Below are 16,505 nucleotides of genomic sequence, written 5' to 3' on the forward strand. Positions count from 1 at the left end.
AAAAGGGATTCATATTTGAGGGGGGAAATTCTCTTCTTTTAAATTTATTTTGCAAGTATTTGAAAGCGGAAGTATAAGCAAAACATACATATAGCGCCATCAATGTTGAAAGGTCAACCTAGCATTCTGATTAGTATTACAATTTTATGTTTGAAGTAAACTCGTCTGATGGATGAATCATTTAAATTTATATATGCATTCATAACATGTCTCAAAATTAAATTTAGTTATTAAAAAATCGTAATCGTAATTATTTAAATTAAACACAAAATTTCGAATAATTGAAAATCAGTATCCTAAGGGGTCGTCATTTCACGGGACGTGTTTTTACAACTAAATGGTAACAGATGACATCTTTTATTATTATGTTCAAATTGAATGCCACATACTGGATTGGAGTTTTATATTTTATAGACATAGATACTGCTTTGCCAGTCTGAGATCATACGTCAACGTGGTAAATATGCAAGCACACTATTCAAAGACTCATAACCTTGCTAGAATGGGAAAGTATGTTTTAGTGGGTTTGTCGCTTATGCTTATTTGTAGATGGATACTGTATAAAGAAGGAATGTTGTACACAACAGATGCAGCCCTGATAATAAAAGAAGTCGGAAATCGGTACGTAAAAAACGGGACAAACTACGATCACTTGCCAGAGGACTTTATATTCCTGGTAAACCCAAAAAACAAATGCAGCAGTAACTCTACTACGCAGGGTACATCGTTTCTTGTAGGTGTTGAATCATTAGTGCTAAACTTCGAACAGCGTGCGGCCGTGAGGCAGACTTGGGCTAACAATGATCTTTTGAATAGACTATCTGCTCGAGTGATATTTCTCATTGGAATTAACGAGGATGCGCAGTTGCAGAAAAGACTGAATCGAGAAAGTGCAGAGTACGACGACCTAGTCCAAGGCAGTTTTGTGGAACATTTCAGAAACTTGACTTTGAAAACAATCATGTTCCTTAGGTGGTCACAGTGCTTCTGCCCAACAGTAAATTATGCCATTAAAACCGACGATGATGTTCTTGTTAATTTAAGACTGTTACTACAAGTAATAAAGTCGAATCCAACATCAGGTCTCTACCTTGGTTACACACGAGCCACATTCCCCGTGATTCGAAATCCGAAGAACCGGTATTATACTTCATATGAAGCATATCCAGAAAAGAATTATCCAGTCTACGCTTCTGGGGCGCTGTATATTCTCTCACAAGATGTTGTAACGAGGGCTTATGATTATATATCTTCCCATCCAACAGGGTACATATCTTCAGAAGACGCATTTATCGGAGTAATTATGTCTAAGCTAAATGTTTCTGTCCATCCATACACAAACATTGAAATTACCAGAGGTTCGTCGAACTTAGGATGCTTCTTCACGGAGTATATTGCAGTCCACCGTGTTGCACCAAATGAAATGCTCAAATTCTGGCCAGTTTATGAGACCAAATTCGTCACTAAAAACAAAACAATTAATTGTGTAATATAATGCATATAATGTATTGCTTACATATTACATAGCAAATGAAACAATTTATAATTTGTGAGTATGCAGATTGTTGTAAAAATGGGTAAAGGTGTCGGAAATAGATCTTCTATAAATATGTCGTTGAAACTGTGTGTCACAAATTCATGTCCAATAGAAATAATTAATACTGTTGCTTTTATTACCTTTTAGCACACAAATATTATTAAAATATCCGCCACTATATTACAATGTACATTCATTCAATATTAAATATTGCTTGATCATATACAGTGTACAGTTTATTTATTTGCTATAGTTGGGTTGGTTGCTAGGGTTCATTTGAAGTAGATTATCCTGGTAAGAAACGGTGTTTCATTTAGCCTATTATGTAGACTATATGGGATGTATAAAATCAGTATTTGGCAGATAGATTATACCGGGAATCGGTACGTTGATTTACAATCAATTGAATAATATTTCAAATCAATATTTGGCAATCAGGTGCGTTCAAAAACAGAGGCGGCGGCACAAAATTTCGCATGGAGGGGTAAGATCTGCTCAACACTCCTCCCGCCAAAGACATGACCTTACTATAGGAACCACTGAAAGCAGTGCAATCCCAGCTGTATAATTTGAATGTACATTTCTAATGGATATTATTATAGAAGTGGTGATCAAAGAATGATGTGGAGCTGAAATGTGCGTGCGTGAGCTGAAATGTATGTTACTAGTGGGGGATTATGGAACTGAACAGAATTAATGTAGTATACGTACTGGCAGCTTACGAACATATAAACATGCACGCACGATTTTCGAACACAAGACGACCCATTGTAAGTAAAAATGCAAGCCTGAAACTAAATTAAACAAGCTATACATGCAACACAGTATTGCTCTGGAACAGCATTAATTAGTCGGCCATTTTGAATACATCTGTATATCCATGATTATATTGTATAATGAATATATAAAATTTGAACATAATCAGTCAAAGCATGTCAGAGATATGGCTCTAGAACCGCATTCATTAAAACAAAAAATGGCCGCCAATCAGTCAAATATTATTAATCCGATCTGGAAAACAAAATGACGTGCATCAAATAATGTCTAATGTATGTACAAAGTTTGAACAAAATCCATCGGCAAACAGCCGAGAACTTGTTCCGGCGTGCCAGACATGCTTGATTTCGATGATTTATCAGTACAAAAATCACCGCCATATTTGGCCAATCTTGAATCAGATCGTGAAACAATATGAATAATATTATGTATGATGTATATGTGAAGTTTTAGTAATCGGTCAAGGAATGTCTACGATATAGGTCCAGATGCACGCATGGATGCACGGGCACACTGACGGACGCTCTCGCAGAGGTCAATCCATTAGTACCTGCATCGGAACGGGAACTAATTATAAGCTTGCGTAAGCAATGACAGATGTAATATATATAATATAGCTCTGCTCTTAGCAATGCACATTTCAATTAAAGAATTGAAGCTATCATCCTAAAATGAATCTGAGAGAGCATACATGTACAAACAAGTGTCTGCCCATGAACCTTTACCGTGTATTGTTATCGTGGCTTGGGACTCAATTTCCGGGCGTGCGCAGGTGACGACCCTCCCGCTTTAACATATATACCATAAACATGCAAGTTGTTGATAATATATACAACATTTTACGCGTGTGGACGCAACGTGTTTACGTAATGCTACTATAGTAACACGATGTCAAGGTGCGCATTTTCTAATGATATACTGACTCGTTGTGTTTCCATTAATAAACACACACCTAAATCAATGGATCACATTACCACCAGTGGTATATGTGTGTATACGACGTCGACTCTAGCCAGTTTTTGTTGGGAATATTCTATATTTCACTCATTGTATTTTCATGAATTGCATTCTCTAATCGGAGCAGACATATCCAAGGAATATACTGTATTATTATACATCTGTCACTGTAACGCCATAAGTTACAGCGTGCAGTAATGTTGAGGTATTTTACGGGGTATTTTCATCCTACCGTATAAGGAAATGCGAATATGGAATGATTACGCGCGTAAGCGTCCTATAATAATAAAAACAAGCATGGCTGCTACACAGAGAAGATCGCTGATTCTGTTCTGAACTTTTTGGATTTCGGCATTGCCATGATGTATTCTAAGGAAAAGATGTATAATAATAAGGTTATTATGAGAATACCGCAAAGTATGCACTCAGACAGTACACCGTTGCGTTGGAACCAAGTAGCACAGGTTTGTTGATCAGTGTATACAGGGTTTGCTCAGGCTCACAACGTAGTGTTTCGTCCGGGTGATATAAATGTGTGCAAACTGTCGTCATTTACGATTTTCTGTGAATGACAGTTCTCATCATGACATTGACGTTGAAATATTTAAAGTTATATGTATGTATTCTAAAATGAATTACACATTTACACACTGATATGCTTTCTGTTCAATGCTGTAGCACAATGACTGAACTCGTGAACTGAACGCGTCAACCACAACCACAGGTAAGGTACACTCGTTTCAACTTCTCTTCCAAAGTCCATGCACATTGGAGTCTCTGAAGACTTTCGTAAGCATTATCCCCATAAAACGCGCCCTCTAGCGACGGAGCGCTACTATGACGTCAAAATGACATATATTAATGAAGGCAACGTCGTTTTAGTCGACAACTATGTGTGATCGTGTTTGTCATCGGGAATATGGTAACATCTCTCAAAAACATAATTTTCATTAACGAACAACCACAAATCAAAGCGAAATCGACGCTTTGAACGTCCTTCGAGTCACGTCTGTCGCTAGACGGCGCGATTATAGAAAAAGTGCACGGTACAAACTGAAACAATTGTGTCAGTGGGCTAGGTCAAATGTTATTTCTTTTTTTTTTTATTTTTAAAAATGTTAATGCAAGAGATGCATTTTAAACTGTTTTATTTATTGTAGTGCCAGAATAAGTCTTACATAGGTTAAGTAGATCAGCTGACAGACTGATGACTAATGTGTCACATCTAGACGGAGTACTGTACTGGGTCAACTTTCAAGCTATTACCAATTACTAGTATTCTAGTACTAGTGTGGTTGAATCAGGCTAATGTTTAAGACTACCAAGTTTTAAACATGACACAGAACATGTAAGTTTTTTTCAGATTTTCTGCTCGCCAACTGCACATCATTATTGTGTTATGTGTTTACCACGAAATACATAAATCGTGCAAAAATACATACACCGATTCAATTCAATGTGTACTCTTATGTGCATAGTTTTTATTATTCGATTGAATATATTTTTGGCGTGAACCAACTCTGTCACACATGACCTAATGAGGCATCATAGTTTCTAGCTAACTGTTGTTAAATTTGATTTTGCAAAAGAAGCTCTCGTTGTCTTGCATGACGTTGATTTGGAGTTATAAAAAACAACATATTGAGCTGGGTTAACACAACTCCATGCGCAAATGTCAATTCAATCATATATAACTTAATACATTTCATGCAATTAAACTGTTGTGTTTATTTATTTAAACTATACTCATTCTAGTACTGATCAGTATTATGGTTGAACTTACGGCAATTAACTCCCGGCTTGCCGATATAGCATTCTTCCATATTGATTTCATCATGTAAACAGTAGACATTCATCCTCCACCCGAATGGATTCCTGCAGTAAGGTTGGTCTGTAACACCCTGACTTTGTATCCGATCGACATAAGTAACAGGAAATTCGGGAAATATATCAGTCCAGTAATTATTCCATGAAACACATTCTTTATTCAAAAATGTAACAGAATGCGTTCCTCTATAATCAAAGCCATTGTCTTTCCAAAAACACTCGTAAAACCCACCTGTAATGACATATTAATCATCTTTAAGTGAGTGACCCGATATGTCCTGAGTATATCGTATTAATAAGAGTGAAAAAGAATGTGTCCACTGTTTGTGTATCAACATGATGTGTTCATATCACTGACATGTCCACCGCTGTTTTCCGAAATCATCTAATAATGTATGCCCAGCAAATAATTAAATATGTATATATATGTACTGATTGCTGAAAATAAAATGGTAGAACATAATATATTATACAATTTGGAAACTGACCACAAGATGATGTCAGGTATTTGCGTGAACACATCTTACCCCACTGCGGAACTCATGACATATCGTCCCTGCAATATATATTTTAGACCGTTACTTGAATATTTGGGAATTGAACTAACCAACCATATAAACACAAAATCTTGTTTGGAAATAATTAGACGAGCCAAGATATTTAATAACATGTCATTCTTAATGACTCATTCCCTATTGCAATTAGGGGTATGTTAGTCATGCCTAAGATAAAGTAATGTTATCAACAAGCATGGTGGGTGCAAGTTCGTGGTCTTTTATCTAATCACACTGAACTGTAAATGACATGCATTGTTAAATGTATTATATATTAAATCAAATCGCATGTACTCGTGACCAAGTAACTTTGTAGTGTATGGTCTGTAAGTGAGATTGAATAATAGACTCATCTAGTACCAAAAGAAAATTAGACTTAATAAAAGACATCAAAATTTGTAATATAACGTGAATGTTTATATAACAAAAATGTGTTTTCCGAGATCTAGAGTTCTACTCTGAAATAACAGATCGAGATCTATTATTTGGGAAAGCTCAAATCATTTTATGAAATTTTGACTACATGGCTCACATAAACAAAACATGGTTTTATACTAAATGCATTAATACAGGAACTAAATAGAGAGTCACTGCAAAACAGGAAAGTCTATTTCTCCATGTAATTTTTGCTTGTTCATAGAATGTTCTTTTATATGACACTACAGTGTAACATACATCTTACCATATGTGGTATAAACCTCAACTTCATAAATATGAATACCATATATCTGGTTAGAGCGACTGTAAACAGATAAACCATGTGCATATGAATCATCTATGCCGGCATCTGAACAATAAAAATGGATCCATGCAAATTCATCCCCAACAAAATAAATATAAGCATCATCATTGCTGCGGAATTCGCCATTAATATTTTCTGGATATAGTTGGTCACCACAACGTATTTTCACTTCCAAACTATTCATATCTTCTAGTGATAGTAAAAGACTTACTAAGAATAATACTGGAATAAAGAATACATATAACTTTATTTGAATGAGATTTATGAAAACAAATTGACGTACACGACACAAAACAATTATGATACTGGAAAATTGATTAACAAAATACCGTACAAATATAAAACATACTTAAATGACACAAAGTTTCATTGTATTTCGAAACACGGTAGCTTACAATCAGATTTTCTTGTCAGGATCCGGACACTATCAATGAGCACTTTCTTTTCAAACCACAAACTTAATATAGTGTGATCCTTCAATTTTGAAGCCGTCGTCATTTTACAAAATAAATTTTTACATTCAGATGCAGATTTTCTAGTTGTGAACTCAGCTGTTACTGGAGGGAAGGGTAGTGAAACAACCGCAGCAGTTACCAGTCCATGCGAATACATGTAATGTAAACGACCATCGTTCAAAGCCCAGCAGTTATTCATAGAACACTCTCGTATGAACGAGTTGAGTGCGATGTTATATATTCCTAATAATAAGTAGGAGTTATGTGAGTTAGATTCGTCAATACTCATTGTTATTATTTTGTTATGAAAATTGTATAGAACATAATGTGGACTAGCATTAACTATTAGTAGGAAATTTATTATTTTGCTAAACATAACATGTTTAGAATGGCACGAAATTATAGACTTTTTAAGGATAAAACTTGTTTTAAATTTGAAATAATTTATTTAAATTACATTACAAATTGAATAATTATGCCTCCAAAACAATGGTTTGTTTCACTTAGTGTTGTCCTGGTTGACACCTAGTGCCAGTGACAAATGCGGTTAGTTGGATGGTCGGTCACTTAATTAGATGGTCAGTTGACTAAAAATGAATGAAAAGTCGTTTCCGAAATTGTTGTTTCCATTTCAAACATCGCTTCCAACCTCAAATCGATTGTTTCTTATTTCTGAAATTTTCACGAAGAGTCTGCTATAACTTGTTGAGTTGTATCCGTTGTTGTCATGGCAACGAGGTACGCATGCCAGCATCTCCGCCAATATAGTTGATTTAATTATGTTAAGAGATAACCCTTCTAGAACATCTATTGGGGAATATTAATGTTGAGATTTACGTAACAATATCATTCAAAGAAATTTATTTCTACATGAAATAGAAAATAACACCAACATTTTTGTTTCCCTGGCAACCAGATGGGCATCCTTACCAAAATCTAATTGCCATCGCCAACATTATAAGGGCAATATTTTACAAACTTTTCCTGGAAACTCGATCTTAACCTTTTGTATTTATTTAGGGCTTCCATGGCAACCATGCACATATCTTTAAAAAATAACAGTTTTGTTCCTGCGTCAAAACCCCTTTTCTAAACATAGCCCACTTATTGTGGAAGTAATCATCCAATAATCTGTTCATACCACATTGCTATAGTGATGTTATTGGTTGCTAGAGATAGACCCATTAAAAAATCAATATGAAATGATTGTATAGTTCAAGTGTGGTTAGGACACCTTGTGGCAAATATGTCATTTGTAACTTACTGTAGTAGCAATTATTAATTATGTTTTGCTATAGGCATTCATTTGAATTCTATTAATATGTCAAGGAATCGTACCCAAATGTTGCCATCAAGAATAATTGTACACTATTGTTAGCTTAATATTTTGAGGTAGGATTGCTAAGGGTGTGGTTGTGGTTTCTTCAGTGTGATGTCACACAACATTTACACAGTAAATAAGGAGACATATGGTTTTTTAAAACATACAGTACAATACATTACATTTCTTGGATCGTTCATGTGCCGTTGTCTTTAACTAATATGTGGTTCCAATTTAAAAAATTGCTTTGAGCAAAGTCTTATATATACAATGTGCAATCTGATGAGTTTATTCACTATCAAATACAGACTTGTATCTTGGTATTAGTGACACGGGAAAAATGAGTTTAGTAATTACTAAAACAGTGAATGTCTACAAACCCCTAACTAGGGCCCTAACACTCCAGCCCCCCTATAATTCAAAATTGCCCCTCCATAGCTACACATATACAACTGAAATACGGGAGGGGTGAGGGTGAGGGAAACGCTTACCAACATCATCTTTCTGCTTATGAGAAAAAAACTAAATTTTTAGTAAATTCTGAAACAAAGCCTAAATTCGAAATTTAGCCCACCAGCTAGCAAAATAGGGAAGGACAAAGTTTTACAATTTGGTATAACAGACAGTTAATTTTTTGGCGCATTTATTTTGTCTGGCTACTTTGGTATAAACAGCTCATATTTAATTTCCCTCAAATATGGCCAATACTGTATGCAATGCTCTCAATCGAAAAATGTGAACATACGATAATACCATTTTTGTGCAGTTCTGTTAAGTTTACCCAAGCCCGCCTTACGTCAGTTCTAAGACGCGACGGTACACGACTGTCCAGGAACTCACAATCCCTGGTACTGACGATGATGAGTCGACGACGAGGGATGATGCGAATTCTGATAGCATCGCGCAGGACAAGGCACTACGGTATGATGTAAACACGAAATACATTTGCCATTTCCGGTTTCAAATCTAACTCTGTGATTTCTCGAAAGCAACGCGACACGACACAATCGAACATACTAGGGATTTACAACATGATATGGAAACGTACACCCAGTACGCCAATCAGTTCGCCCATTTTATTAAGAACATGTTCAAACGAATGGGTTAAAATTACCCTATATTTAGTGTAGCAATTTTAGTGCTGCAGCAGTGGCCACCTCTGAGAGGGGGTACTGGCACCCAAAGTGCCACATTTGTCCTCTTGCATAAATTTGAAGGACAATATGTCTAGAGTATGAAACAGCCTGAGGACATCTTCGGAAATGCTGGAGAGCTGAGAAATTGAGGTTTAAATTTGGTAATGTAGAACTGGCAAAACAGACGCTAGCGTTAATATAAAAATCCTCATATAATTCCATTTCATTACTTTATCTTAAAAACTTATATATCATTGTAAAGCTATATTGATAGCCTTGCAGACTCTGTAAGTTATATGTTCATAGGTTATAGGCAAAGGTCACCAGAGGTCAAATGATCACGTTACCAATGGTATCACACATATTTTCACCGTATAGCATGTTCATCATTCCCTTGAATGATATAGATCAAACTATGCTTAGTAAAATACTATTTTATTTAAATGATTACAGTTTTTGTTTGACCATAGGAGTCATGTTGATAAATCAACATGTTGATAGCAACATTTTATTATCCTTCTCGAAAAGTTGGAGGCTTCCGGGAGTCGGGTTGTTTGTACTTTCTATACGTCTGGAATAGCTTGGCGCACAATTTTTCTTTTTCTCCCTAACACAAACTTTATCTGGGGGGGGTGGAATTGCAATCCAAAACACAGATACAACTAGTCTATGGTACAATGTACCTGAAACAGAGAATATGTACACAAAAATGTTAGCTGCTGCTAAACGAAGAAGTGATCAGACCATGTTGGCACGACTTTACGGTGTTGCAAACGGGGATCTTGTCGATGTTGAAGCACGGTACCATAGACAAAAGGGGTGCTACCCGAGCTACATAAGTGATAGACACTGAAAATGTGTACCGGACTGCACTGAAGGCCTTTATTGATGAATTCTGACCAACCATCATAAACGAAAAACAAGTCTTCACCCTTTCAAAACTGCGATCTCGCTTTCAAGAGCTTGCAACTGAAGCTGGTGTTGAAAACCCTGAGAAGTACAGGTCATTTCGTTTGAAATGCATGAGGACAAATGTTGCACTATGGGGTGCCACCAACTCCCAAAATAATGACCTTTTTGGGCCATTGTTGCAGCACTATTTACAGATATCAATAGCATTAATCAAACAACTAGAAGAAATAATGAAACATCATAAAATTAGAACCACAATATAAGTACTAAGGATTCTGGTTATTGAACGTGCGTATATCCAATGCAATTTTGAAGTTTTCATAGATTAAATTCAGGCCTAAATAAAACAAAAACAAACAAAACACAACAACATGACTGCTTTTTTGTTTTAGATTATCTTACCTACAGTAGACTGGTTATAACACATCTTCAATCGTTCACCCCAACAACAATTCCTGTCAAGGCATGATGGTTTAGTAGGGGGAGACACAGGACGCGCTCTTCTGAGGCTGTACCGCACAAAACAAGGAGATCCTAGAAACAAAAATTACGGAAAATAACATAACCAAAATAAAAAAAACATTTATTAACTGTTTCGGAAATAACACAAACCGTTAAAGATGAATTCTTATACATTTTCAGAAGAAATTGTCGAGAAAAAGTGAAAGTCACATTTTGAGATCGATCTTTCATTCATAAATTCAAAAATTATTGATTCTCATGCCGCTTTTAAAAGGAGTCCCACATAAAAAATCAATTCATTGGTTTCAATCTGGCCGTTTTTTCCAAGTAAACAAGAATGTGTTGAATGGTTATTCGTTGCCAACCACACAATTTCTTTAAACATTAAGGTAGGTATGTTCAAAAGATAAACTAAGCAGTTTCATTTTCGGGAGCGAACTGGATTCTTGAGTTCCCATGAACATATTTAATTTTAAAAGGATAGATCATCATCAAGAACGGATTAGTCGGTGATTCGTTGAGTGAATAAACATATTCAAGCTTGAACTTGAAGATATAGTACTTTTATGATACACGACTTTTTATGTTGTTATGTAACATTTCACAATATTAAACAAAATCGGGATAACTAGCCCTGGTTGGGTGCTAGCCCTTGAGTAACATTTGGGGAACATAGAACCATTAGCAGGCATAGTGCTTTTACGTCACCCTTCATGTCTGAAACAAATATTATGCAGTGAGCTATTAGTAAAATAGTGCTCACAAATGTTTTTGTTATAATCTCCATATATTTACTATTGTAAAATTATATGATTGAATCAATATCAACCACGTGTCACTCTTCGCTATTCACTCTTGGGTAAACCTCCTTGTACTTATCCTTGGTCGTATCTCAGCAGCAATGTAATAAGGACGGTTTGTACCAATTCCATACTCTACTGTACACACCCCTTCTCCTGTCCCCAACATGCTTTTTGCCACCAAAGTGTGATCACTAGTGGGGAGCTGTTAAAATAGAAATTCTGTGAGCCATTGAGGGCGAACCATAGTACTGGGAGTCTGACAGTCTTCAACTGTATATTCAACTGATGCTCCAACTTCCTGAGAGAGCACATACACAAGCCTGATCTAGTGTGAATATTTTGACTGTGAGATTCTGAATGACCTTGAGTCTGTCTGAAACAATTCAACACGTTCTGGGATATTGATATGTGCCAGGTATATTCTGGCTGAACACGAAACAGTTAATTGTTTGAGTTCAAATTTGGCACCCGTCAAGCACTTGAAAAGCACGTAATCAAAGTACATTACGAGTGTCTTCCACTGTTGTTTCATAGTTTGTTTCCATTTGTCTGGTGACTTTACCATCAGCCTTAATATATTTGAATTCTCAATTAAAACACCCATACCTGTGATGCCTTTCAACAGAACTTCTGCTACAAACACATCTATTATCATATAGTTTCAAATTTGCGGCAGTATTCTTCCATGCCGGTTTTGGTAAAGGAGGGTCGCTACTAAGGGTAATGTTACACAGTAATTTTCTGGAACTCTCTACAGTAGTAGAACTAAGTTTAGAGTATTCAAGAACAAAACAAAATGTATGGTCACCGGTCAATTTTTGGAGATGTGGCGCCCTCTAGTGTCAAGAAGTTGCCTAAAACCGAGCAATTCATGACATAGACTAAACTAATTCCTAAAAATCAGAAAAATAATATTTTTTTCTCAAATATGACTTCAATATATGGTGAATCAGTCAGTTTGTCAGAAACGTATAATCATAGCTCTGTATAGCAAAATGATACTGGATTATGCTAAATTATTTGCATTTTTGCAAATGATTGCAATTTAAAATGTTATTATTTTATTTATTAATTTTTATAATAGCAACACAACGATTTCCTAAAACTCTCCATATAGCTTGGTTAGGCTACCCTTCATTAGATAAGCTTTAAAAAATAGGGGATCAACGATCTTGATTTTAAGATATTTACTACTTCACATGAATCCCAATAATAATGGCCGTCTAGTGGTTTCCATAGCAAAAAGTAACCGTGGTAGTTATGGAAAAATGTAAAAAAAATTGAAACTAAATTGATAAATTGTTTATCTTGGGATGTAAATTTTGTGTTGCTATGGCAACCATATTTAAAAAAATTGTTTAATGCCATGTAAATGTAAATATTAAAGGTGACAATATACATATTATTTTAGTTATGACCTATCTTTGTTGATGTGAGAGGGAAAGGGGCAGTTTAATACCACATCCAATCTGTTATTGCATTACAATAATACCACGGTGGAGGGGAAGATGCATCAGTCAATACAACTATACATGGCAACTTCCCTGGTTATGTGATCACTTTCGATCAATCTAGGGTAGGATATGATTTATTTACCTGCTTCATCCAGTGTGTTATGTGATCAAATTATGACCAATCCAAAGGAGGAGAGTTGGGTAGGGTATGCTTTATTTACCTGCTACATCCAGTGTGTTATGTGTTCACGTTATGACCAATCTAGGGTAATGATTTGAAGTAGGGAGAGGGGCCGTTTTCATTTACTCCTATCACACAGAAGAATGAAGGTGGCAAGTAATGGAAAAGTTATAAAAATACAAAAAATCATTTTATTTTCTGAGTAAACATAAATGCATGTACATATACATTTTAGTTTATTTCTATTAGAGATATGATTCTGGTAAAATAATAAACATAAAATGTGTAATACATGTATATTGTAAGATCATTCTGCTCAATATACACAAATAAATACAATATATATCCCTGAAAGGGTACATTTGCAGTGTCAAATCATATTTGATCACAGTGCATTAATAAGACAGTCAAATTACTTTTGATCAGATTGATTCAAAATATGTAGTGACAGAGTTTATGATACTATTTGATCTTGTTACTCTAGCCTTTCCATTAATACATGTTTAAAATGAGGAAGCGTGTCTAGAAATCCTGCACAACAGGTCTGAAATTCCTCAACTAAGTTACAGCGTTGTAAAGACCTAATAATTAAACAACATTTGGAATTAATTTCAACCATAAAAGGAAATTTGAGAGCCCCACTCTCAAAGGCACTGAATTAACTTCTTTACCATCATAAAACATTTTGTAATTATTTTGATTAACTGAAATTTTTGTTGCCAATTCTTCACCAAAAGACATATATTTTGAAGGAAATGTGTATTCATTGAAGCAATTATCTCCATGCTCAGCTGCTCTCTGCACAATATCTGCTTGTGTATCTGAAATATGAAAAAAATAGAAATTAGCGGTAGGTAAATAAATGTACATGTTTGTACTAATTCCATTGCACTCATTACATCCCCCCTAACAATATCTGTGTATCTGAAATTGTTTATACAGGGACACACACCCATACAGACACATGCACACAGATACACCAAACTCATTACCTCCCATTTGAGCTAAAACTCATTATCAATTTTTGGTGAATCTGATTCACAAACAATTCAGTGCATGCATGCCTATGTTTATCAACTTTATAATCACTCAACTTATATTGTAAGGTAAGTAAATAAATTTCATTCTCACCTAAGCCTGTAGCCTCCAGATCAAAAACAACAAAGTTTACTGATTTATTAGTGAGTGGTGTACGACCAGGTGGTATGACAGGATCTGGAATTTTATTGATATCTGGAGTTACAGAACTGAATGTAATATTGCTTTCGTATCTATCACCTTCTCGAACTTCATGGGCAACATTATACTTATACTTTCCTTCTTTAAGCTCGATACGTCTTCTTTTGAATTCTTTTGATGATTGTTTTGTTTTTTTATGATTTCTTGTTTTATCTAACTTGAGGCCCTGCGCCACAGTATGGCGTCCTTGAGAAAGGCCTATACTTTTGTTAACCTGTGAATGGTATAATAAGATAACATTAGACCATACATATATTAGTTATTATTAAATGAAAAGACAAGTTGGTTTATTGACCAATTTTAAGTGTTGTTTCCATGGTAACCAGCTATAATTGGTTAGGTTTGCAATGGTGCTTACTTGATTGATTAATGTAGTTCTTTTAACAGTATCATTGCAAGTATTATTAATAGGACATTGGTCATGTTTGTTATTTTGATGAGTGAACAGTTTTATCACAATTGCAAATGTTTCTATGCAAATATTGACTTTGGTTTTACCAACATACATAACATTTAATTGTTTCAAATCAGGTTCATGCATTATATATTTTTTGGGTTTCAAAAATATGATATTAATGACCATCCTTAATAGTTCATATTGATTAAAAGAAAAATATTTTATTTTTTATTTGGCAATATTCAGTAAATTTACTAAAAATAATAATTTATTCGGTTATTGTTAAACACTAAATTTCATTTCAATTACCTACCAATTAATAAACTATACGGTATACCTGTATTGGTAATGACAAACTATCAGAACCACAACATTTATTTATTTGATCTAATACTCACGTGAGATACATATGAACAACCTTAATTTTTCTGTGCAACCGCTGAACTAACTCTGTAATTCAGACTCTCTGAGGAGCTATAGTGATGAGATTTAGGAGCTTTAGATGCTACGGTGTTGTTCAAACTTTCATTAGCCTGACTAGACCCGAGACAACTCAATTTTTCTTTCTGCCTGGCATATTTATTAAACACGGCACTGAGATCTTGACTGAGAGATTCTCCTTGTAAATCTTGGCCCCGTGGCAAGGTTTTATGTTTATAGTGTTCTGGTTTTGATAAATATTGACACCATAATGCATTGCAATTTTCAAGTGACCCAGATGCATGGGGCACAATATTTAATATCGCTGAACTGAGACCTTCCGGATTTCCCTCATTCTGTGCACAAGCATAGTTGAAATACTTCTTCAAATAGCTAATGACAGATATAGTAAGATGTTTGTGTTTGTTTCTAAGATCATACAAGTCATTTCCTAATGTCTTTTTAACATGATTCTTGTCACTTCGCTTCTCTATGTTATGGTTAAACTGATGTCTAGCATGTGCTATGGTGGTGCTATCGTTATCTCCTACAAGAGTGCCTACTAGTACATCACTACTTTTTGCCTTTTCTAACATCTCTATAACCATGCTAGCTTCCATTGCCCTTGCACCGCCTATCCAGTTGTTCCTACAATCATGTGACTTTGCCTTAACTCATAACTTCTTTGCATATTGGCATGTACTACATCTCTTACTTCGTACTGCATATCTTATGCACTTACCAGTTTGTTCACCTATCATTGTTGACCTTTCAAATAAATATCAAAAAAACAAACAATTTTTTTTAAATGTTTGAACTTAAACATATCTACTCCCTGTCCCTATAAAAATCAATTATAAGAAAACGTACATGCATTTATTTTAACCGACATGAAAGACTATTGTAACTTCTTCCACTACCACGTTTTTGCCATGCCCCATCTACTGATGCTGTAATGTTTACAGTAGTTCCTGGAAAAAAAACATGGCCAGTGAGATTAAAAGTGCACATGTTTTCCAAATATTTACATTTGTCTAACCTGAACAATGTTTCATCATAATATCTAAAATTATAGATATATAATATACTGACCTTCAAGTTCAGAATTGTCATGTTCATCTGATATTATATTTACAGGGTTTTCTTTAGTCCTGAATAGTTAAAAAAATCATTAAAAAATATACAATTAAAATTACATGTAATATGTAAAATTACTTAACCAAAAAAGGTAACTTACAGTTAGGCCTTTTTTTCATCTTGAAACGATTGCAGTACCGAAGCATTAGCTATGTTTTCAATCGCAGCTCCAACCTCTCTTTCTCTGGACTTCA

At 35.0% G+C, this 16,505-nt stretch overlaps 1 protein-coding gene and 1 long non-coding RNA gene across 2 annotated transcripts; one reads left to right on the forward strand and one right to left on the reverse strand.

Moving 5' to 3' along the window:
* Nucleotides 1–463: 463 nt before the first annotated feature.
* LOC146735459 (beta-1,3-galactosyltransferase 5-like) lies at nt 464–1,495 on the forward strand. The gene has a single exon (XM_085505863.1). It carries the CDS (start codon nt 464–466, stop codon nt 1,493–1,495), a length of 1,032 nt encoding a protein of 343 aa, XP_085361989.1.
* A 13,000-nt stretch (nt 1,496–14,495) lies between these two features.
* Nucleotides 14,496–16,298, reverse strand: LOC146735460 (uncharacterized). The gene is made up of 3 exons (XR_014931076.1): nt 16,267–16,298; nt 16,045–16,145; nt 14,496–14,571 (listed from the first exon to the last, which is right to left on the reverse strand). It is a non-coding gene; the product is annotated as an uncharacterized LOC146735460 (long non-coding RNA).
* Between the last annotated feature and the right edge of the window lie 207 nt (nt 16,299–16,505).

The sequence above is a fragment of the Saccoglossus kowalevskii genome, chromosome 12, assembly GCF_978046115.1.
Source record: "Saccoglossus kowalevskii chromosome 12, keSacKowa6.1, whole genome shotgun sequence".
NCBI lineage: Eukaryota > Metazoa > Hemichordata > Enteropneusta > Harrimaniidae > Saccoglossus > Saccoglossus kowalevskii.

Excerpts from the sequence above, each read along its gene's own strand:
- LOC146735459 (XM_085505863.1), top strand. The coding sequence starts at position 464 with ATGCAAGCACACTATTCAAAGACTCATAACCTTGCTAGAATGGGAAAG.